Source organism: Lytechinus variegatus, chromosome 17 (genome assembly GCF_018143015.1).
Source record: "Lytechinus variegatus isolate NC3 chromosome 17, Lvar_3.0, whole genome shotgun sequence".
Classification (NCBI taxonomy): domain Eukaryota; kingdom Metazoa; phylum Echinodermata; class Echinoidea; order Temnopleuroida; family Toxopneustidae; genus Lytechinus; species Lytechinus variegatus.
The window spans coordinates 17,696,406-17,718,249 of NC_054756.1; the positions used below are offsets into that span (position 1 = coordinate 17,696,406).

Consider the following 21,844-nt stretch of genomic DNA (forward strand, 5'->3'; position numbering starts at 1 on the left):
ATGATCAATCATCTCATTTTGTTTCATTTCTCCTATTCATATATGCAGTTGAGGCCAGAAGTTTACACCCCCCCACACACACACCGAAGAAATTCAAAGAAAAGTTGATAAGTGCCAAATATCATAAAATTTACTTTATGTTATACAAATATTCGTGCTATCATGACAAATTTTATATCAAACAAAATCATACCCCTTCATCACATTGTTTTGTCATCAGGAGCAGAAAAATATTTAGGTGTCATTTTCCCCTTAAATCTTCATATCTTAGACAAATAACAAATAAAGAACTTGACAAAAACATTTCATATTTACTTCTCAACACAAATATTTCAGATTATATTCTTTTGTCATGATGGAAAATGTAGTATAAATCATAGATTCGACATTTATACATTTCGATGAAACCAGTGACGTACCTAGGATTTTCCAGAGGGGGGGGGGCAAATTCGTCCGCCAAAAAATTGACAAGCAAAAAAAAGGGTCTTCAAGCTCGTCAGGGGGGGGGCAGGGATACGTCGCTTGCATGGGTTGCATTGGCGGCGGAAGCCAATAAATTTAGGGGTGTCCACCTGAAATTTTGGGATGGACACATGTAAAAAATAGGACAAGCGACCCAAAAAATTTTGAGAAGTAAAAAAAAAAAAAAAAAAAAAAAAAAAGGTCATCAACATAAATTTTAGGGGGGGACAACACACGTGTCAAGGGGGTCCACGTGAATTTAGGGGGGACGCAGGAAAAAAATTGACAAGCAAAAAAAAAAAAAAAAAAAAAAAAAAAAAAAAAAAAAAGGTTATCAAAACAAAATTTAGGGGGGGACCGTCCCCCCCACCTAAAATTTAGGGGGGACACGTCCCCCCCGCTTCCGCCGCCTATGATGGGTTGTGACTTGTCAGGGGGGCGGGGTAGACTGCCCCCCCGGAAGTACGCTGGTGTATGAAACGATGTTTGAAAAATATAATAACAAAAAATAGAAAACATTTGGCACGAATATTACTTTTTCTCTTCAAAGAAAATTTCACCTGAAATATACTTTAATCCTAACGGCATTCCAATCAGGTGAAAGAACTTAATACGCTCTTTCAAATTCCTCATGGTAGGATTCATATTTCTATTAAGGATTTATTAAATTTTTACTATGTTTGGCAAGCGAACAAATTTCACTGAATTCCATGCATGTATGTAAACTTTTGGCCTCAACTGTATATATATTTCTTTTGATAACAACGAAAATATGTATACGATTGTAATAACGATCCAAGTCTAAATTAAGTCTAAATTAAGAAAACAACATTAGTTTTGTTTATGTCAGAGGATCGTGCTTACTTTTTGTTTTAAATCGATTTTGGACACTTTCGGGAGGAATTCCAGAACATATTACGTACAACATGCAAGCATGCGTATAATGGGCTCATATAGTATAGGCCCCCTGTCAATTACCCACGTATCTCAATTTGACCAAGAGATGGAATTAGGCCTTTCTTACATTCTTACACTCTATTAAAATCTCTGAAACGATAGTACTACTGACCATTATACTACACGGCATAATTATGGAAGTGGGAGGTTTCCTGGCATAATTAAAGTATTGCCACGTTTGGGGGCCAAGTTTGAAATCATTTCAACTTGCAACTGATTCTTATTTTAAGAATATCACATATACTATATAAATTTTCACCCCTATGATTCAACATTGATTACATTGCAATAAAGTCATGCAAGATATTTATTTTATTTAAAAAAATCATAAACTAATATCGATTTGTAGTTATGTCTATATTATTCTTTGGGAATATTTCCGCTCACCATTAATTTATTATAAGAAATCATTGATGGTCATCATCGTCTTCGTCATCATCATCATCATCATCATCATCAATTCACCCACTCAAACATTGAAAAGAAATACATATTGAGAGCCAAGTCAATTCTTTTGGTGTGAATTTCATTTTTTAAATATTTTTTTCAGCAGTAAGCCCACATCTCACTCAAATCAGAATATTTCTTCAAAGAGTAAAGAAAAATAAATAAATGCATATACGCATTTCATATTCATAAGAAATTATCATTGCTATGAATGATTGAATAAAACCATATGGAAAAAATGAACAAAAACTTGTATAGATTTATTTCCATTATTCATAATCTAAGGGGGTGTTGGAAGAAAATATTTGCGATCAATTGCAAATATTTTGTTGCAATTTTACAACCGATAGTTCCACGTTAGCTGTAGCAAATCATATTAAACTTTTTGCTCCAAGGAGCAGATTAGCAATCAATCACTAATTTGCAATCAACTGCAAGACATATGATTGAGGGACCAAAATAGACTTGTAATTGATCGCAAGCTTCTTGCAACACCCCTTAAGACTGGCATAATATCCCCTATAACACTTAATAAGGGTAAGTCCATCGGATTGGGTCGATATTAATTTGTGACATTCCAGAACTAAAAATCTGTGTCTCCTAGCATGGACCTATCATATTGACACATCGACTCTGAGGCTTATGTGAATTGATCTACACTCTATAGGTGGTGATTGGTAAATACCTCTATACATGGACATCTTGTAATTTTATTGACCAAACCCGGTGGCCTTACGCATATATTAGCGTATATGGGTAATAAAGATGTTATTTAGAACATTATGTAAATACATACATCGAGCAGATCGAAAATATTCGATGTCCTATCAACCATGTTAACATAGTGAAGTCCCCGACTTTCGCGGGCCTAAAATTTCCAATCCAGAAAAATGTGCGAAATGATGATTAAAGTGTGTGTGATTGTGTGTGTGGGGGTGAACAGTCACTGAATCACAATTCATTTGCTTTTTTTCAAGTTTTGAACACGTTCATAGGAAACGTAGTGGCCGATAGCGCGCCCTCCCTTCCATGGCGCTGCCCCCATAAATCGATCCGACCAACACTTGATAAACTCTGCATAATTAGTAAAGAAATATGCATACTGAACTTAAAGTTCAAATGACACATTGACCCTTATCATAACAATTTACATTTACAGCTAGTCTACCTTCATAATTAATGCAATTCCGCCAATAAAATGTTCGTCTAAGAACCATTTTGGTCCAATAATCACCAGATAATCCATGATGACCATTTCATCTCGTACCCAGTTGGTCTTACAGGCCTACTCATTTCCTTTTCATTCATTTTACCAAATTAATTGGCACTTAGTCTGATTAGACCAAATTGTACATATGGCTATTAGACCAACTGGTTACTAGACAAAACGGTGAGCGGACGAAATGGCAATCAGACCATGTAGATAGTGGAGGAACTGATGATAGAGCAAATGATAGTAGATAGTTGGTAATTGGAAAAATTGCCATTGGACCAATTGAAAATAAATCGCAATTTGAGTTTGAATCCATCGTATTTTTGGGGTAATACTGGGTCCTGTTCTTCATGGATTATAGATAATTAGAAACCCCCTGTTTTGATGCAGAGATAAAAAGCTTTATTAATCACGGGATTGTGTTTGCCGATACTCAAAGAATTACAGTGGATCATATTATATTCAATTAAGTTTGGATAAAATTGCTAAGCTTCTGAAAATCTTTGCAAAATTCTACTAAACGGTTGCTTTGAAAAAGTGTTGCGATCAACGCAATACTCGTATTCTCAACACCTGTCATTTCTTGTTTGAAGATGGGGATGCAGGCTCTTTTCGATGTATAATTCCCCCCCCCCCCCATCATATACCTCCTAGTAGAGTGAAGAGCTAAGAATATTTTTATCGAGTAATTCTGGACCAAATAATTTAATCATGTTCGAGGGAACTCCAGCATATCGTCATGAAAACTAGAGCTAGAGCTGCACATCGAGATATATGTCATCGCTACACACTGAGCCTTCGGCAATTCTTTTCATTATTTTGCCAGGTTTACGTTTGACTTTCATCTCTTTCTCAATAAGAATCATTTTATCGTCATGGATGAACGCGTTGTTGCGGAAAGTTTGCATTTCGATCTCAGTATCCATGGTATCTGCGCAGTTGTTGATGTTTCTATCAACTCCCTGGGCAAATCCGCTGTCATTGAGGACATAATCGCTTCCAACAGGAGGGTTCCTGGATGTGGCAACTGAGACATACCAGACGTTCCAGCACATGGTATTTCATGATCACCCTTGATCTGTGTTTCATCATTGACTCGCAAGGTGCAACGGGGTTGCCTTTCACCAGCTCTGCGCCGTTCAAGTTCACGCACGCCTTGCATGATTACGCGGTCGTGACCTGGCGCCATTTCGCTGTCGGACCCGTTGAAGGGTGGCTGCGTTTGGCTTCCGTCATCCGTTCCGGAGCCCTCATCGTCATCGGTGCCGAGGAGAAAATCGACAACTGGCATGACCTTACTAGAAGTTTGATTGAATAGCGAGCTCACAGTGCCCACCGCACGAGAGATTCTGCTCCCGATGTACTCTGTGCTCAGCTTGTTCATGTTACGAGGGTCAGCTCGCCACGCTGCTTCTGCGTCCCTCTGTCCTTCCAGTGTTTCTCTCAGGATAATCTCGAACAGTTCCGTCATCTTCGACGACTTCAGAGGCGGGCTGACACTGAGGACACAGTCACGGAACTGTTCCATCACCTTCCTCGAGTTCTTATAGTGGAGCTCTCCGCAAAGTTGCTCAAGCTTGAGTCTCTTTCTTGGGTGATCTTTCAAGAACGTGTTTGACTTTCCCGAATTCACGAGAGATGTGAAGTTCTGAAAGCAAGATGGCTGAAAAAGAAATAGACAGGAATTTCAATCTAAAAATAGCGCCCATGGGAGCGTTTCATGAAAGGACTTGTCGGACGTTTCCGACAAGTCCCGTTTTACCCGACGTACAGTGACCGAAGTATCAGTGCTTCTCAGCCAATCAAAATTAAGGAAAGTTGTCAGGGACCCTTTGCAGAAAGAGTTGCAATCAATTGCAACTCTAAAAATCATGCGCAACTTGATTTTTAACCAATCAACAGCGCGCATTTTGGACTTGCGATTGATTTTTTTGGCTTGCGTTTTAACGCAAGTCAAAAAATCAATCGCAATCAATCAATCGCAAATCTAGGAAAGATGTCAGGGGCCCGTTGCAGAAAAAGTTGCAATCAAACGCAACTCTAAAAATCATGCGCAACCTGATTTTCAACCAATCAACAGCGCGCATTTCTGACTTGCAATTGATTTTTTGACTTGCGTTTAAACGCAACTCTTTCTGCAACAGGCCCCTGGATCAGTTTTGCAAACTATGAAGAAGTTTTTGGAGCCAGGGAAGCAATCCAATTTCAACACCAACACCAAGGCCAACACTGGACTTGAAATCACCCAATGATGAAACACTCCCCTGGTGCCCTTTCCATAAAGAGTCACGATACTATTATGGTGACTGTTATAGGGCCCAGCGGTTAATCATAATTTAAGATTTCCTTGGTCACCCTGTTAGTAGTTGCAATATCGGCAAAGTTACCATACGGTATACTTGTTGTAAATCTTTGTAAAAAGGGCCTCTTAAATTGAAGAGTATCTCGATTTGAAAGGATTTTGGCGGGATTTTTGGTTGAAGCCACCGAATTAATGTTGAGCTCCTCATGGAGCTCGCGGATTAGTTTTGTTCATACTATTTTCACTATCCTGTCATGTATGTACGACAGCTTTTCATGATCCAAGCAAGATGAATCAAACTAAACGTGATATTGTATTTTTCATAACGAATTAATTAAATTGAAATGCATATAATAGAGATTATAACCATTTCAGGCGCAAAAAGCTTCAATTTTTTAACGTGATATAATTGGGGAATAACCACACCTTCAAGCCTTCATCACCGAGTTCGCAAGTGGAGTTTGTCGGCGTCCCATCTTTCGTGTGATCGCCATTCAAGTATGCTTCGAATTCCCACATCATCATTCGTACCTGAGTAATCATAAGAAATGAAAAGGCGCAAGGGAAAACAATCATTACTAAATGTTCTCTTCAAAGATTAAACAAAACCGGACGAACAATAAAGGAAATTAAGATTTCTAAAAATTGTAGGCCCAATCTCTAGATCATACCTGTCATGCGTGGATTTATGAGAATATCAAAGAGGTAGCAGGAGTGATGCAATACAATCTGCAATGACCATGATGACGCCATGATGACGGTATTCTGATAGTTAAACTTCGGCTTAGAAATTTAATTCATTTTTCTACTTCGATGGAATTCCAAAATGTCTTAATGAAATCTTGTCATGGCAATCTAGGCATCATACTAACCATGGAAATTGTGAATTTACGAATACTTTTTAATTCATTATATTTCTTATCTTCCTATTCTTTCCAGTTCACGACTTAAACTTTTGACATTTTGCATCTGGACAAGGATAAGAATAATTTGTACTTGGTAAATAAGTTGACAGCTGGCACTCCCATAAAAATGTGGTCTAATTTAACGCAGATTAAAATATAAACAATGGCCAACAGAATACCACCCCTAGATATTCATTTAGAACCCAGTGTTATTGTCAGATCTGTATATATTCCATTTTGTCATAATCACAGATAGATCTAGCTTCCTCGGATTTCTGGGGCCCATTTCATAGAACATCTAGGCTATGAAACTTAAGTTACAACTCGAAACTTTGCCATGATCAAACCAGGAGCCTATGGCAATGACACTGACTGTCACTGGCTGACGACTGGCATCATGGCATAGTTAAAATACGTGGATATAGTGTCTAGGCCTATTTTAACCAGCCCGGGCTACAGGTCAAACTATTTTTTTCATTGTTTTCCCCCTATTTTTTGATTCACAGAAACAAATGGACCCACCTATTTCAATTATTAAAGAAATAGGATAGACCAAGGTCTAGAGTTAATGAACAACTGTTTTCAGTAGCACTAGGTCTAAGTTAGGCCTGATTTTAGATCTGTATGAATGGTTAACGTGGTCAATGAATTCGATATTCTGGTTGATTTTTCATTCATATTGTCGATATTTATCTAGCGTAGATCTAACGTTAGATCTAGTAGTAGGATGGGGGGTCGGGTGTTAACCTCAAATTTCAAACTTTACCTGAAGATCTGAAATGGTGTTCCTGTCCATGCTCCCGGAGTCTGAAGACTGTCTGGAACCTACCTCATCGCTATCTCCTAATTTAAATAGAAAGCCAAACGGATTTGCAGTAAAAAGTGAAGCCATGGAATTTCCTGACGGTGAAAGATACTCAGAAATGTTGTGCATCTCTAACTTTGAGATCTTGTTATCAGACTTTGATAAATCACATCACCAAACGCGATTTCGATTAAAGTAAAAAAGCGGAAAAATACCAAGAAAAAAAGGTGGCAAACGCGTCCACTGTATACTATACTGCGTTCAAACTGTTGCCATGCGCAATAACTGTTTACGCGCCTTTATTCTTGTGACGTAATAACTACGTACCGTAGAAATAATGTGCGCAGGTCAAGTTCCTCTTTATTAGAAATACATATGTGACGTATTAATATACTTTAAAAAGGAGGGTAAATACGTTACTAGTATTTCGGCATAAGACAAATTTATATTATAGTCATAGATTGAAATAAAGGTTTGCAATAATTTATATCCAAACTTTCTTCAGGTCGCCGTTTCATTTTTACGAAGCTCGTTAGAACTCTCTCTCCCTCTCGCTCACACACACCCGTCTCTTGCACCCAAACACACAAATCATAGAGTAATACCATTTCTCTCTCCCCTCTCACTTTCCCTCCCAATGTCCATTTCTTTTTATTTATCACTTGTGCACCAAAAAGAATGCGACGCCCACTCCCTGCATCTCAACGTTTTTCAATTGCAAGTGTTTTGTTTTCTTTCTCATTAATACACTATCAAATATTCATTCTATTCATTTACAAGGACAGCATTATGATGAAGATTCCCCTCTAACAATTTAACCCATTCCCTTTTCTGTCTCCTAGATCTGTCAAACTTACCTCTTTTTATTTTATCTCACAAAATACTCCTTACTAGACCCGATCCAATCTACCTTGTTCCCTTCCTCTTTTCAAAAGGCACATATTTCGCCATCTCCCTTCCTCCTCCCTTTATCTGCCCTCCTCTTTCTATCCTCCATCTCTGGGGACCGTTTCATCAACATTTTTGTCTGACAAGTTGTCAGATTTGACATCTTTTCGTGATTCTGATTGGCTGAGAGGCACTGTTACTATAGTAACTGTCGGATAAAATGGGATTTGTCAGATAAAACGTCCGACAAGTCCTTTCATGAAACGCTCCCCTGTTCTCTATCTGCATCCATATATTCCTGTCATACACACTCAAATCACATTTAACAATGACTCCTGGCCACGGAACATTTGAATGTAATTTCATAAACAGTCCGAGGTTTTCTGGTCGATTCACCTCCACCCCCCCCCCCGACCTAAAGTTACAAGATAACACCTTTTCCGTTGAGTCACATATAATCATGGTAGTTTCTTTACTGAAAATAAATTATGGCGGATAAAAGGTGACGTAACATATGCACCTCCGACATTTGCTTCTGACTAATATCTCTGAGGGTATAGGGTTAGAGTTAGGGTTGTGATAGAATTTTTGGTTCAGAATAGTGTAAAAGGTAAGGACTTAGCTTCAGAGGTTAGGTTTTGTTTTGCTTAACGTGCTCATTTTCTGTTGGAGTAATTGTTGCCAGAGTAAATATCATGGGACCAGATTTTCAAGAAAAAAAAAAGAGAATCAAAAGAGAATTCAATTTCGGGTGTGCCAAAAGAATCAAATCAAGCAAGCTTTCAAGAACAAAATATACCCCGAAAAAATGTTAGTAAAGCAGTTTCTTGAAACAACTTTCTTAGAGATAACCAAAGGGTATTCGACAAAATTTACTAAATCAATGAATCGTTTTGTGTCTGATCATATTTTTCGGTCATTTCTAATGGGTAGCGTGACCTGACATTTACATTACAAAGTTCTAAAACAAATATATTTGCAAATAATAAGGTAAAAACCGTCTTCCTAAGTGTCAGGATCAAAATTTATCAAAAACTTAAAATGTACAAAGTGGTAACTACTAGTACTTGTTAGTGCCCAACCAATAAATATATGTAAATGTATATAGACTGTAGCTAATTGATTTTCGTCTTGTAATTTTGTAGATTTATAGATTTTATCTATCTCCTTTTTAATTGTAAATAAACACCTGAAAACAGTGAGAAAAACGTAATGTTTACATAAGAGAGTGAGGGAGGGAAACAAAACTACTTTTCCACCAACATCAGTGAAAGACAGTTCATGTTTCAGTACTGTTCTTTGTTTATTGTCAATACATGAATTAAATGTATATACAGTATTATGAAATGACATCAACCTGATAACCTCATATATTCTAGTAATACACTACATTTCTGATAAATGACAACGTACATAGTATGCTCTACAATGCATTAAAAGACACCCCACAAAATGTGGCTGATTTTCAAGATAAACAATGTGGTACATAATGATTGGGTGGCTTTACACCACAAAGAATTAACAATGATGTACCCCTCCCCCTCCTATTGTCTACTGGGGCATTGCAAGAAACTTACGTTTTATTGCAAACCAAGTGTGAGACCAAAAATAAAGCATGGTGGCGTACTGTAAGAAAGTTGAGTTGCAATTGAGTGTAAATTCGCTATAAATTTGCATTAAATCAAAGACTTGATTTGGGAACACACATACATGTATATTACATTACTTGCAATTCCCCATATCTCGTAGAGGCTCCAAGATAAAAAGGCTGTTTTGGAATCAGTAGTCTGAAAATATGGCTCATGCACATGAATGTGTACCGTATGTATATTGACTGAGAGTCTTAAGATGATTGCACACTTTCGTGTTACTATGCTAAATTCATGTTACCGAGATTACATTCTTAATGCGCCCACTGTTTATTTCAATCAAGTTCGCTCATTAATGTTGCTTGCGTAGTTATTAACAAGTGTGAACTTAGCGGACTTTGAGAAATGCATACATTTCTAATGGGACTTACGGTAGTCTCGCTACAAGTAAAAGTGTAATTTTATATGTTATGTATGAAATCTTGATAGACCATGGTCACAGATTCAAAACCATAGTAATGTATTTCACCACTCCATTTTATCATGGAAGGCTGACGGACGCCTCTCAGATGGGGGGGGGGGGGGGGGGGGGGGGGAGGGGGCATTTAATGATGCATATTGTCTGCGCTTTTTAGATAAATGTTACAAGCTACTGAAAGCATTGCATCTGATTGGTTGAGAGCAAAACTCTCCTGGTGAAAGGTACAATGCAACAGCCCCAGTAGTGCCCAAAAAGAAAATAGTGAAAGTTTTCTAATAATTACCATGGATCATTCTTGTAGAAGCCATGTGATTACTGAGGCTTGGTCCATTAATACATTATTATTCACCGCTACTTGTACAAGTACAAATCTTGAATAAAAAAATCATTACAAAACTGAAATATTCTTACTGTAAGAACATCACAAGAAATTGATTTGGAAAATGAATGAATGTTTAAATGGAAAAAAAGAAAGGCGTAGAATGTCTGATAAACAAACGAACCTCTTTCAAAATGAAGTTGATGCTACAGTAAATTGCCAACTCGTCTAATAACCACATGGTCTACCTTCATTTAGTCTAATGCCATTCCATCCATCAACATTTCGTCTAACATCCATTTGGTCTAATAACCATTTGGTCCAATTATCACTTCGTCTAATCACCATTTCATCTATTACAATTTGTCTAATAATCAGTTGGTCTATTTAATTAATAGTAATACCCATTTTCTTTGAATTCATTTTGCACAATTAACACTTTAGTTTAATTAGACCAAATAGTATATGGACCAACTGGAGATTAGACGGAATGGCATTAGACTAAATGAAAGTAGACCATGTGGTGAGTAGACAAACAGATAATAGACCAAATGGTAGTAGAAGAGTTGCCAATTGGACAAACTGGCATTAGATGAATAGGAAATAAACCAATGCTACAGAATGTAAAAATTATTTCTATAGTACAGAGAGAATACAAACACCAACTTAGGTACATGTACCTACCACAGGAATATCTTTAAAAAAAAGTTTCTGGGGTAAGCGCTAAAATTGCACCCCTTCCATGATCTGATCTGGCATTAAGGGTAAACTGATATTCACATTGTTGCAAATATTGATGATGTAAGCTTGTTTTATAGTCTGTCACATTAGAATTTTTAACGTTTTTTTTCTCACCTTTTCCACTTTGGTTAGCCCCCCCCCCCCAGTGATGTCAAAGGCATATGCCCCTTCCCCCTAGATAAGCCACTGCGATTTACAAGACACAGTGATACACATGCACAGGATACCTTACATTATGTTCAAGTAGCAAAATACAGTTGGTGAAAAAATATCATCTCTCCAATGAATGCTTTATGAAGGTGCCATAGCTTCTACTTGATCATCCGCAGACCATATCGTAGTAACATCAAGAGACTGCAATGGTAGATAGAAATATGTAAATGTAGTAATGAAATAAGTACAACATAACATCTGTTGACAGAGAAACATCTGCACAATTTTCATGAACCAGCCCATTCGACAGAGAGGGCTCTACAAAAATAATTTCTATTGTATAAAGCAAAGCTTTCATTTGTTATATTCAACACTCATTTATCAGTTTCGGACACTGAAAACATGGAGATTGTGTCTTCATGCTCAAACTATGAATGTAGATTTCTTTAATTGTTACCATAAAAACACAAGACTTAAAATCAAGTAATCTGAAGAAACACATTAAAAAAATGGCAATACTAATACATCCTGCAATTAAAGAGACAATTGCATATAGTGTTGACAGGGTCAAAAAATTAATCAATTAGTCATTTTCAAATACCGGGTAGTTGATTTCTAAACTAAAACTATGTAACATCAAGCACTACTTTAAATCTAGAGCATATCATAAGAACAAAAAGTATTACATAACTGATTGTAATACCTAATACAAGCATTGTGTAATATGGCAATAAATTGACTTATAACAAGTAATGTCACAAGATCAAAACACAATTGGTTTAAATTTTTTTTTGCATTTTTTTTTTCTTCTGCATTCATATATTTATTTTATGTCTTGTGTAACAACGAACAATAGTTGCCAGAACTATATCAAGTTGTGTCAAAAATAATTGGTTCTGTTTGTCATGAATTTTGTTACGCATTCACATTCATTGCATGTCTTCTTATGTATCAAACGAGCCAATAAATAGATCGATAGCAAGTCATGTACAATAAAACATAAAATATGTTGATGTGTATATATTCAAAGAACATGAACACATAAACATCTTTAAAACGTGACACTTCAAAGTGTGAACTCACCTCAAAGATGCAACAAGCCCAGCTGGCATGAATTTTCCACTGTTGGAATATCGGTAACCCATAACACCTGTTAGCACCACAGATGTTCCTGAAATTAAATGAAGAATAATTGGTATTTCATTGTACAACCTGTATAATCGCCAAACAACTTTTTGATAGAGCACATGATTTACTCTGTATTATTTGTAGTGTTACTCAATTGTTATGGTGGAATTCTTGCAATCATACAAATAAGAATCTTTGCTGATGTGGTTTACGGTACACCATGTGGAGTGTTATAGAATCAGTGGATAGAAGAAGAGAAGGAAGTGGATAGGCGAGAAAGTGGAGATTTGAGAATAGAGTATTCTTTCTTGAGAATAGTCCTGAAAAGGACTGTAAACCAGAAGGAATGTTGAGTGAGAACAGCTTGAGTAGTAGAGCTGATGAGGAGATGCTGGCTTGCGTCGGCGAGTAAGCCGACGCAAGCCAGCATCTCCTCATCAGCTCTACTACTCAAGCTGTTCTCACTCAACATTCCTTCTGGTTTACAGTCCTTTTCAGGACTATTCTCTAGAAAGAATACTCTATTCTCAAATCTCCACTTTCTCGCCTATCCACTTCCTTCTCTTCTTCTATCCACTGATTCTATAACACTCCACATGGTGTACCGTAAACCACATCAGCAATTGTACATGCCACCATGCAAACCTTCAAACAACATCAAATAAGAATCTTGTTATAAAAGGAATCTTATCAGTTTAACTACATGTATCTAGATGTATCAGATAAGTTAAGACTGGAGTCTACAGAAAATGGCCTGCCAATGATACAGGGTCACAGGGAAAAATGTGGCAAAATATAGCACTTAAGCATATCATTTCAAACATTATTTAAATGAGTTGGTTCAATCATTCCAAAGGAAAGAATATCAACAATTATCATACATCTGAAGTAGTAAGCAGGCAAAATATATAGGCCTACATGTACATGTATATAAAAAAAAATGGAAAAGTGAATCAATATGGAATGAACTTCAAACATTCAATAGTCCTTGAGAATTTTGCTACAGGTAGGGGTTGACTCACCAAAGATGACAAAATAGTTGTTGGGGTCTTTTGAAGTTAGAGATGCCCCATAGCCTGCCATAGCTCCAAACAAAAGACCAGAGGCCAGGGACATGGTGCTACCTGAAATAAGAATAACAAAGACAAGATCGATCTCTGGCGATTAATTTTCAAACCTACAAAATAAAACACTGGTAACAGACATTGTTAGTTATTTTATCAGAAAATCAGCAGTATCAAAGAAACTGTATAATCCAAGGAAAACGTGGGCCATCTATCAAAATGCTAAAAATCTAGACAAAGCATGGACCCAAATTGGGCGACAGTTATACCTATGACTACTTGCACAAAAGGGTTACCGTCAGTGAATGGGGATGAGTGTCATAAATCATGAATACATCCCCAGAAACGATTGTTATTCCTGTCTTGATTAAGATCTACTTCCTTTTTGTTTCATCTTTTTTTTAATCGATCAAACATTAATACTGCATGCTCGCACTAGCAATGTACCAGGTGGAAGTCAATAGTCACTCATCTCAAATATCCCAGTCTCTAAAGGCCACCTCACACCTTAAGCATTTTGCTCATTTTCTGAAAATGTGAATGGAACATATAATTTAATTTGAGGTTAAAATTAATTGAAAGAATACTTAATATAAACATTTTGAAAGATTGCAAGTCTTTATTTTGGAGAAAAGGACAGATTAGTTTCAAATCGTAGCCAATCGTACGACTGCTATGATGTCATTACAACTACATGTTCAACTTGCTTTTATTCTAAGGATGATAGCATAGTCAAAGATTTGAACAGAGGCATTCGTACGATGATTTCGAACACTACGGTATGCAGTAAGATATTCCAAGTCTCCATATTAGCATCAAATTCTAATGCATTTTATTTCAAAATTGAGTCGCAGATCAATCGTAAGCCTAAGGTGTGCAGTCGCTAATATATTTATTCCAGTAATAAATAAGACTAGGTCCAGGGGCCCGTTTTACGTTTAAAGGGCAAGTCCATCCCAGAAAATTGTTGATTTGAATTTTTAAGTTTCGCTTATTTTTCACAAAACAGTTTTTGCGTAACTCAGCAAATGAGAGTCGATGTTGTCCATCACTCACTATTTCTTTTGTTTTTTATTGTTTAAATAATACAATATTTCAATTTTTACAGATTTGACAATCAGGACCAACTTAACTTAACCATAAACTGTTAAAATAATGGTAATTGCACATGTTCAGGTAGAAATAAAACTTTGTTTCACTTGACAAGGAGGAGAAAATTAGAATATTTCATATAATAAAATACAAGTCAAAAGAAATAGTGAGTGGGCGGCATCATCAGTCTGCCAATTTGCACACCGACCAGGATGAGCATTAAACCGTTTTGTGAAATCAAGCGAAAATTTAAAGTGTCGTAACTTTCTTATTTTACATCCAATTTTGATGAAATTTTCAGTATTTTGCTTGTTGGATTTTTCTCCCTTATTTCAATTCAACTTTTTGTTGGGATGGACTTGTCCTCTAAAGAGTTAGGCCTAGGGCCAGGCCTATAACTACATCATTTCATAAACCAAGATTTGTCTACTTCAACAGATTAATAAAATACGTTTGCAAGTAATTTATTTAAAATACGTTTCACATGGTGCATCAAAACAAATGGGAGACACGAAAGATGGTTCTTGCAAAGAGTGAATGAACCTTTCGTGCAATCGACCCCAGCAGGTTGAAAGGGGTAGAATACCTGAACAAGAACCAGACTTCCGACAGGATAGTTTTAGAGTCACGTGTACACAACATTAAAAGGCTTTATTCTACAGATAACTCATAACCAAGACCATAGCTTTAGCAGCTTTCCCAAAAGTCGCACTCCTCTCCCTTACATGCATCAAGCAGTCCTCAGTAATATATATGAAAGCTTCTAGTACAAACAATACAGTGTATGCCTGTAAACCCTTACAAGGTTAACTTGCTGGCAGCCGCAGACTGAGTTGCGCCTTGCGGAGCTAGAGCTACCCAATGCGTTGGGCGCAGGAACTGGCCAGCGAAGAACAGCTGCAGTGACACGACGTCAACTCAAGTCAAGCTTTTCATTTGTCGATTTACATGATTTAAACCAGAATTAAACATTACCCGCTTTTAGATATCCCATTGCTCCACCGATGGCGATGAGGGCCGCATATCCATAACCCAGAATGTCAGTCATAATGGCAATTTGTTGACAATTCGTCCGGTGTTTCACAGATTTATTTACAGATCTTCAAGTTCAAGCGGATACGTACATCAACAGAATTCCCAGGTACCAACGCACGTAGAGGGCGTCAACACTTTGCAAACGTGAGTTTAAAACATGGGGCAAAACAGGGAAAAAAGGCTTCAAGCTTCAAGGTCTTAAAGCTTCAAGAAAATTGAGAAAGACGATCATAAAACATATATGTTTTTTCAGCTTAAGTACTTTATATCCCTATCAGGGTGATGTACACTTCAAGCTGACGAGTGGAAACATTCTTTATTATATTTCATAAGTATACCACCCCTAAGACCATGACCCCAATGGGAACTTTTCTAAATTCAGTAAACGAGTGAGTAAAATTACCAACAGAGAGGTCGTATACACGAACGCTTATCAGATGCCCTCAGAGAAACTGGCTCTATGGGGTTTTCAATTGCAAGTTAATTTCCAGGCCTAAATCAAACAAAAATTTATTTACTTTATTTTTTTGTGAGTTTATTTACTTTATTTTTTTGTGAGTTTTCAATCGATTTCTCATCTGCCTTTGACACAAACAGTGTAATATAATTTAACTACAGTTAAAATTGGTCTATCGATTGTAAATTGCAACAGAAAATTTGCAGTTGATTGCAAATATTTTCTTGCAACACCCCCTTAGTGTACCCAAAGCATTACTTGCGTGCAGATCGGTGGAGGGGGGGGGGGGTGGTAAGCCCGCTATTCATAAGGACCGATCACTGGCGGATCCAGGGGGGGGGGCACAGCCGGGCCGTGCCCCCTTTTGAGAAGCAAAATTAAAATTTGTAATGTGAAAATGCTATTATAACAGAAATGTGCCCCCCCCTTGAAAGAGAAGACCCCTTTTCTCTCATCTTTTTTCTTCTTACTTGTCAAATTTTGTTTCGCAGATGAAATATAATTAATTTCGGGTCAAAAACCTTTGATTTTTTTTATTTATTCATTTTTATTTGCTTGTTAATTTTCGGGGACGAAATATAATTTCATTTTGGGTTACTAAGCTTTCTCATTTTTTTTTTTTTGGGGGGGGTGAATCCTGGATCTGCCTCTGAGACCGATATTTATAACGTGTAAACTCCTATACCCGAAGGTTCGCTGCTCGAAAAAGGAAAATGGGACTGGCGACACACTCGATCGTCTACTACTATTATGACTAGCGAGCCAATGACTCGCGACCCTCTTCCCCGATTATGACTAGTTAACCTCTTATGACTGGCGACCCCCTTCTAATATTAGGCCTATGGCTCGCGACCATTTCCTACAATTAGTAACATGACTAGCGAACCTCATGACTGGCAACCCTCTATATATGGCCAGAGATATGAAGTGCCCAAGGTCCGGCGAGAGTCCAAATATCTCGCTATGTTGACATATAACTTTTTATAAGTCAACTTGGCGAGATAACGTATCGCGCCAGGTCGACATATAACTTTTTATAAGTCAACTTGGCGAGATAACGTATCGCGGCCAGGTCGACATATAACTTTTTATAAGTCAACTTGGCGAGATAACGTATCGCGCCATGTCGACATATGACTTTTTATAAGTCGACTTGGCGAGAAAACGTATCTCACTATGTCGACATAATAAGGTTATTATGTCGACATGGCAAGATAAAGTATCTCGCCCAGTTGTCAAGTCGATGGCACTTTAAAGGATCCGTAAAATTCTTTTGAGGTAGACAAAATGTGAAATACTCGATCTCAGGGTGTAAGAATCAATAAATACTTAATTAAGCCATATGGGAAAAATTCGTGAGCAATTTTTGGTTATGGAGTTTTCATTTTATTTCACTATATATATACATATCAATTGCTACAGAATTATATCCATGAAGAAGACATACGTGGGGTTGTGCCTAAAATTCGGAATATAAGTTGGAAAAAAAAATTTGGGCTGGGACTGTATGCATTATCTCGCAAAGATCTACCTTTTGACTCATCCACATTCATTACGAGGAGTTTTTAATCGTTATATACACGCACACACCCTCACGCACATACACACCCGTGACTCACTTATTCACACACAAAATACACCTTGCAAACCTTCAGATTTATTCACTTTTTATTCATTACAAAAATGGGCAAAGCTACGTTACTAGAGCTCACAATTTGACAATTTATCTAAAACACTAAATTTTCAGGCTATCATGACTATGTTTCTTATCAAGTATCACATGAAAATATTTTCAAAGGGATTCTTTGGTATATAGATCGATTTCTATGAGAAAAAACTAAGTATAACACAATGTAATATCTCTAAATTTCCTTATCAAACTTTCACATCTAGAAACAGCTGCGTTTGTATCCAACAAAATGATTTTAGTTTAACGTACCAATGTATCATTAATGAAAATTGAATGAATGAAATTCATTCACTAGTCGTTTATCAGTTCCAAGACATTTGCTCCGACGACAATTGCTCCGCTAAACTTCCACACAATAATAGATTTACCAACTTCATCCCTGGATTTAACGCTATTCCATATCCTAAACCTAACCCTAAACTGATATGAAACCCATTTGCATCCCAGGCATATTCCCACGTATACAGGGAGAGCGTTTCATCAATATTTTCATCCGACAAGTTGTCAGATCTGACATCTTTCCATGATTTTGATTGGCTGAGAGGTACTGTTCCTATGGTAACTGTTGGATAAAATGGGACTTGTCGGATAAAACGTCCGACAAGTCCTTTCATGAAACGCCCCACAGGAGTACATTCACGGAGCAATTGTCAGCGAATTCTTCGGAATAAACATGATAAATTTGGACCCATTCTAGCCGAATTCGGCCTAATTAGTGGTTTCGGTGGATTCGAATGTTCCCGAATCCTTCCTGAATTTTCTCGCATTGGCGTATAGGGAGAAGAAATACTCCCAGTCCACCCGCCGAATAGCCTACGTGTATTCGGATGGATTCGCAGCAGCTGATTCGGTGCATAATTTGTAACCCTAGCTAAAAGGGAGCCAATGATATCCCGCATTCCATCATACTTGACCAAATCACATATATTTATTTAGTCATTATTCGTTGCGCATGTTTTACCTTCAAATAATGATTGTATAATTAATTTGGATGATAAAAAGGGAACGAATTGTACAAATACATATCTCTTTTCACAAACCCCACTTAGCTCTCCAATTGGTGGCTAGGAAAAGGAGAGCAAATTAAATGGCCCATTTTCTGAAGTAAGACCACGGTCTAACTCTGTGCTAAAATAATGGGGAGCCAAAAATTCTATTTAAAAAATCTAATGTATATTTCTTATGTTTACTATTTTGTTTTCATGATGAAGAAAATACTTCATTTATCATTCCCAGACAATCATGAACAATTTGGATGTCACATGAGTCAATAATTGGATGTGTACTGTTAAAGATTTTTAACCCGATTGGCTCTCCTTATTTTAACCACCACTTTAAACGAGGGTTTAATTCAAACCCGAGTTCAGAATACGGGCCAATCACTCTAACCTGACGATCCCTCTGCCCAGTCTTGGAAGACATGTGAAGAGCAGATTTGCCTGTATATAGAATAAGCTTAACCAAATTACAAATATGAATAATCATATTGATGAATTCAAAGACAAAAAGTAAATATAACACTTTCATAGAAATAAAATATCGAAAGACGAATTATCGATAAAAAGAATGTAATATAAAATGTGATATCGTGTTCCGTAGTTACTTAATATGGTGTTAAAAATGAATCAGTGCTGAAATAAAGATGAAATCCTTGAATTCGGAATTGAATGAAAATTACTCAATAGGGAGGAGACCTAGCAATTATTCCAAGATTATTCGAAAACTATTTAAAAATTATTCATTATTTATAATTAACTATAAATCTATAAGCTTGGTGCAATATGCAAGTAGGCAAACATCTTTAAAGCACTATAAAAGAACTGCGAATATAATAGGCCCAATTTTTTTAAAAGAATTTCATCATAATCATTCGCAAATAAACTTTCTATTTCATCTTTATCACTGATTTTTTTTCCAGAAATGCTTAAAAAATATGAATCATTCCCCACTTTGGCGACAACATGGTCAGAAATAATATTTTGTCTTCCTTCAATATTTTTACGAAAATATCACAAATTATAACGGTACTTCGATCACCCTAGCTTATAGAACACTTAATGACAGATCGACGATTGTCACATTACTGCCTTAGACCGGGCTATTTGTCTATTATTAGTATGGCAATTCTAATACAAAGAACATGTGGTTTCTATTCGGGACTTGCATGTTGGAGAACGTCATAATCATCGTCGCCCAAATTCGGAAGTTTCTTGGCAAAGAGAGCTGGTTCTGAGTTTCTTGATACCTTGTCCACTACGGCATATTCTACTTCGGATGGGCGCAAGTCCCTTGGCAATGTCGCAGATGGTTTCCTCTTTTGGTTGTCAACAGGTTTCAAAGTTTCAAGCTTTTCTTTGTTGCTACACTCTTCCTCCAGAGACGAATACTTTCGCAGTTGCCCTCGAGGAGACATCTGGGACAGAATCGAGGACACAGATATCCTAGGAGTGGTCTTTGAGCACTTCTCTGTGTCATTTACATTTTCGTAATTTGGATTTTCAACACTCCATTCAGATGAAATTGAAAGGTCCTTGACGGAGCACTTCTTGTTCTTTGCTATTAGGAGTTTCTTGTGATCTACATATGAATATGAGTGGTCCATGTTGTTCACAACATCTTCAGTCTCGAAGGTGTCATCGTTTGTGAATTCGTATTTCAATTGCATTTCGCTTTCGTCGCCAATGGTCGCATAATCAGGGTAGAGGACAGAAGGAAACGGGACGCTCTCGATCATACGCCGTCTTCTGGAATCTGGAAGCGTTTTGGATTGTTTTCTACCCTCGAAATAAACACTATCATAATCACCATTTCGTCTACTGCCAACCCGAAGCTGTGGTTCTGTACTTAATCGGACAGAGGCTGGTAAGGTATTCAAATGTTTTTGCTTGTACCCTGGTGCGTCACTGGGAAGACGTGACGTCCGGCTCTTGAAATCTAGATCTGATACTGTTGCATATTCCCCGCTTTCTAAGCGTCCGCTAATATGACAACTACCTGTCTCAGTGTCAAGTTGATTTGTACCGAGTCCAGTCTGTGAAAGATGAGGGAAAACACTGGCATATTCCCGTATAACTGGAGGTCTCAGAGGAGGTCGTTTCTCCATTGCCTGACTCACACCGTGGGATCCTTCTTCAAGCTTTTCGCATTGAATTTCAGTTGCTCCACTACCAATCTCGCAGTACGACCCTTGGTGGACTGGCGAATACATTCCCGCATCGTACTCGAAACCGTATTTGAAAGGGCAAAGACCTGTCCCTGATATATATATTCCAGACTTGTGCGGCTCGTCGTACAATTCCTGTTCTTGATCATCCCTGGTAGGGTGTCGTATACTGGGTATGGCCAAAGGCACGCCATTACCGACTGACTCTTGGCTAGTTTCAAACCCTGATGCATCGCTGTTGGTTGCCAGCTCACTCACATCTCCAACATCCCCACTACTGGTCGTTACGAAGCTACCTTCGTTCTTGTGGTGTGCGTTGAGCGACGCGTACTCCTCGTCGTGTCGTTTTTGCATCTCCTTGAAGGTCAGTCCCAGATAAGTGGAGAAATCGGTTGGTCTATCCCCACCTCCGAAGGAGCTGTCAAATTCACTCTCAGAGACATGAGAAAGTCCACTATAGACGGCTGAGTCCCCGACTGAGTTCATCGGATCTAAGTAGGTGGTGTCCATGACGACCTCCACTGAGGCGGATAATGCATAAGGAGATGGATCCGCCATGATGGATGCTTTCTTCCTCCGCCGTCTGAAAAAGAAATATAAAGAAAAATCTTGAACTCATAAACAACACTAAAGATTGTAAAGCGGCAGACATGGAGACATTGCAGATTTTGAAATCAATTAAAGCACCTTCAATTTTCACTCTAAAGTGTTTTAACCAATTAACAATTTACATGAATGGTGTGTACATTCTGGCAGGCATTTTGTATGTCTGTATGTATAATGTTAACAGGACATCGATGAAAACAGCTTTACTGATTCAATTGTTTGTTTTTTATTCTGTGTACAAATGTTGATAAATAGATAAAATGGAAAAAATATATGATTACTGGTTACGCCTTTCTCCTAACGTGATCAACAGCCAATCAAAATCAAGGATTCCATGGAAGCTATCA

General features: G+C 37.5%; 3 protein-coding genes across 3 annotated transcripts in view; all 3 read right to left on the bottom strand.

Moving 5' to 3' along the window:
• Positions 1-2,848: 2,848 nt before the first annotated feature.
• Positions 2,849-8,130, bottom strand: LOC121430976. Its single transcript, XM_041628420.1, has 3 exons — positions 7,053-8,130; positions 5,808-5,912; positions 2,849-4,742 (listed from the first exon to the last, which is right to left on the bottom strand). Exons 1-3 carry the CDS (start codon positions 7,218-7,220, stop codon positions 3,942-3,944), a joined length of 1,074 nt encoding a protein of 357 aa, XP_041484354.1. The 5' UTR covers positions 7,221-8,130; the 3' UTR covers positions 2,849-3,941.
• Positions 8,131-10,922: 2,792 nt separating this feature from the next.
• On the bottom strand, positions 10,923-15,690 carry LOC121430800 (transmembrane protein 14C-like). Its single transcript, XM_041628207.1, has 4 exons — positions 15,522-15,690; positions 13,413-13,514; positions 12,346-12,433; positions 10,923-11,463 (listed from the first exon to the last, which is right to left on the bottom strand). The coding sequence occupies exons 1-4, from the start codon at positions 15,592-15,594 to the stop codon at positions 11,421-11,423; spliced, it is 306 nt and encodes a 101-aa protein (XP_041484141.1). The 5' UTR covers positions 15,595-15,690; the 3' UTR covers positions 10,923-11,420.
• A 2,667-nt stretch (positions 15,691-18,357) lies between these two features.
• Positions 18,358-21,844, bottom strand: part of LOC121431027 — a 34,489-nt gene continuing 31,002 nt past the window's right edge. The window contains exon 8 of the mRNA XM_041628490.1: positions 18,358-21,474. Within this exon, the coding sequence (XP_041484424.1) occupies positions 19,878-21,474 (1,597 nt within the window). The 3' untranslated portion in view covers positions 18,358-19,877. The remainder of the gene's footprint in view (positions 21,475-21,844) is intronic.

Excerpts from the sequence above, each read along its gene's own strand:
- LOC121430800 (XM_041628207.1), bottom strand. The coding sequence starts at position 15,594 with ATGACTGACATTCTGGGTTATGGATATGCGGCCCTCATCGCCATCGGT. Across the intron at positions 13,515-15,521 it reads AATGGGATATCTAAAAGCGG|GTAGCACCATGTCCCTGGCC; the intron begins GTAATGTTTAAT and ends TTCTTATTTCAG. Across the intron at positions 11,464-12,345 it reads GGGCTTGTTGCATCTTTGAG|TCTCTTGATGTTACTACGAT; the intron begins GTGAGTTCACAC and ends CTACCATTGCAG.
- LOC121430976 (XM_041628420.1), bottom strand. The coding sequence starts at position 7,220 with ATGCACAACATTTCTGAGTATCTTTCACCGTCAGGAAATTCCATGGCT. Across the intron at positions 5,913-7,052 it reads ACACCATTTCAGATCTTCAG|GTACGAATGATGATGTGGGA; the intron begins GTAAAGTTTGAA and ends ATGATTACTCAG. Across the intron at positions 4,743-5,807 it reads TCGGTGATGAAGGCTTGAAG|CCATCTTGCTTTCAGAACTT; the intron begins GTGTGGTTATTC and ends TTTCTTTTTCAG.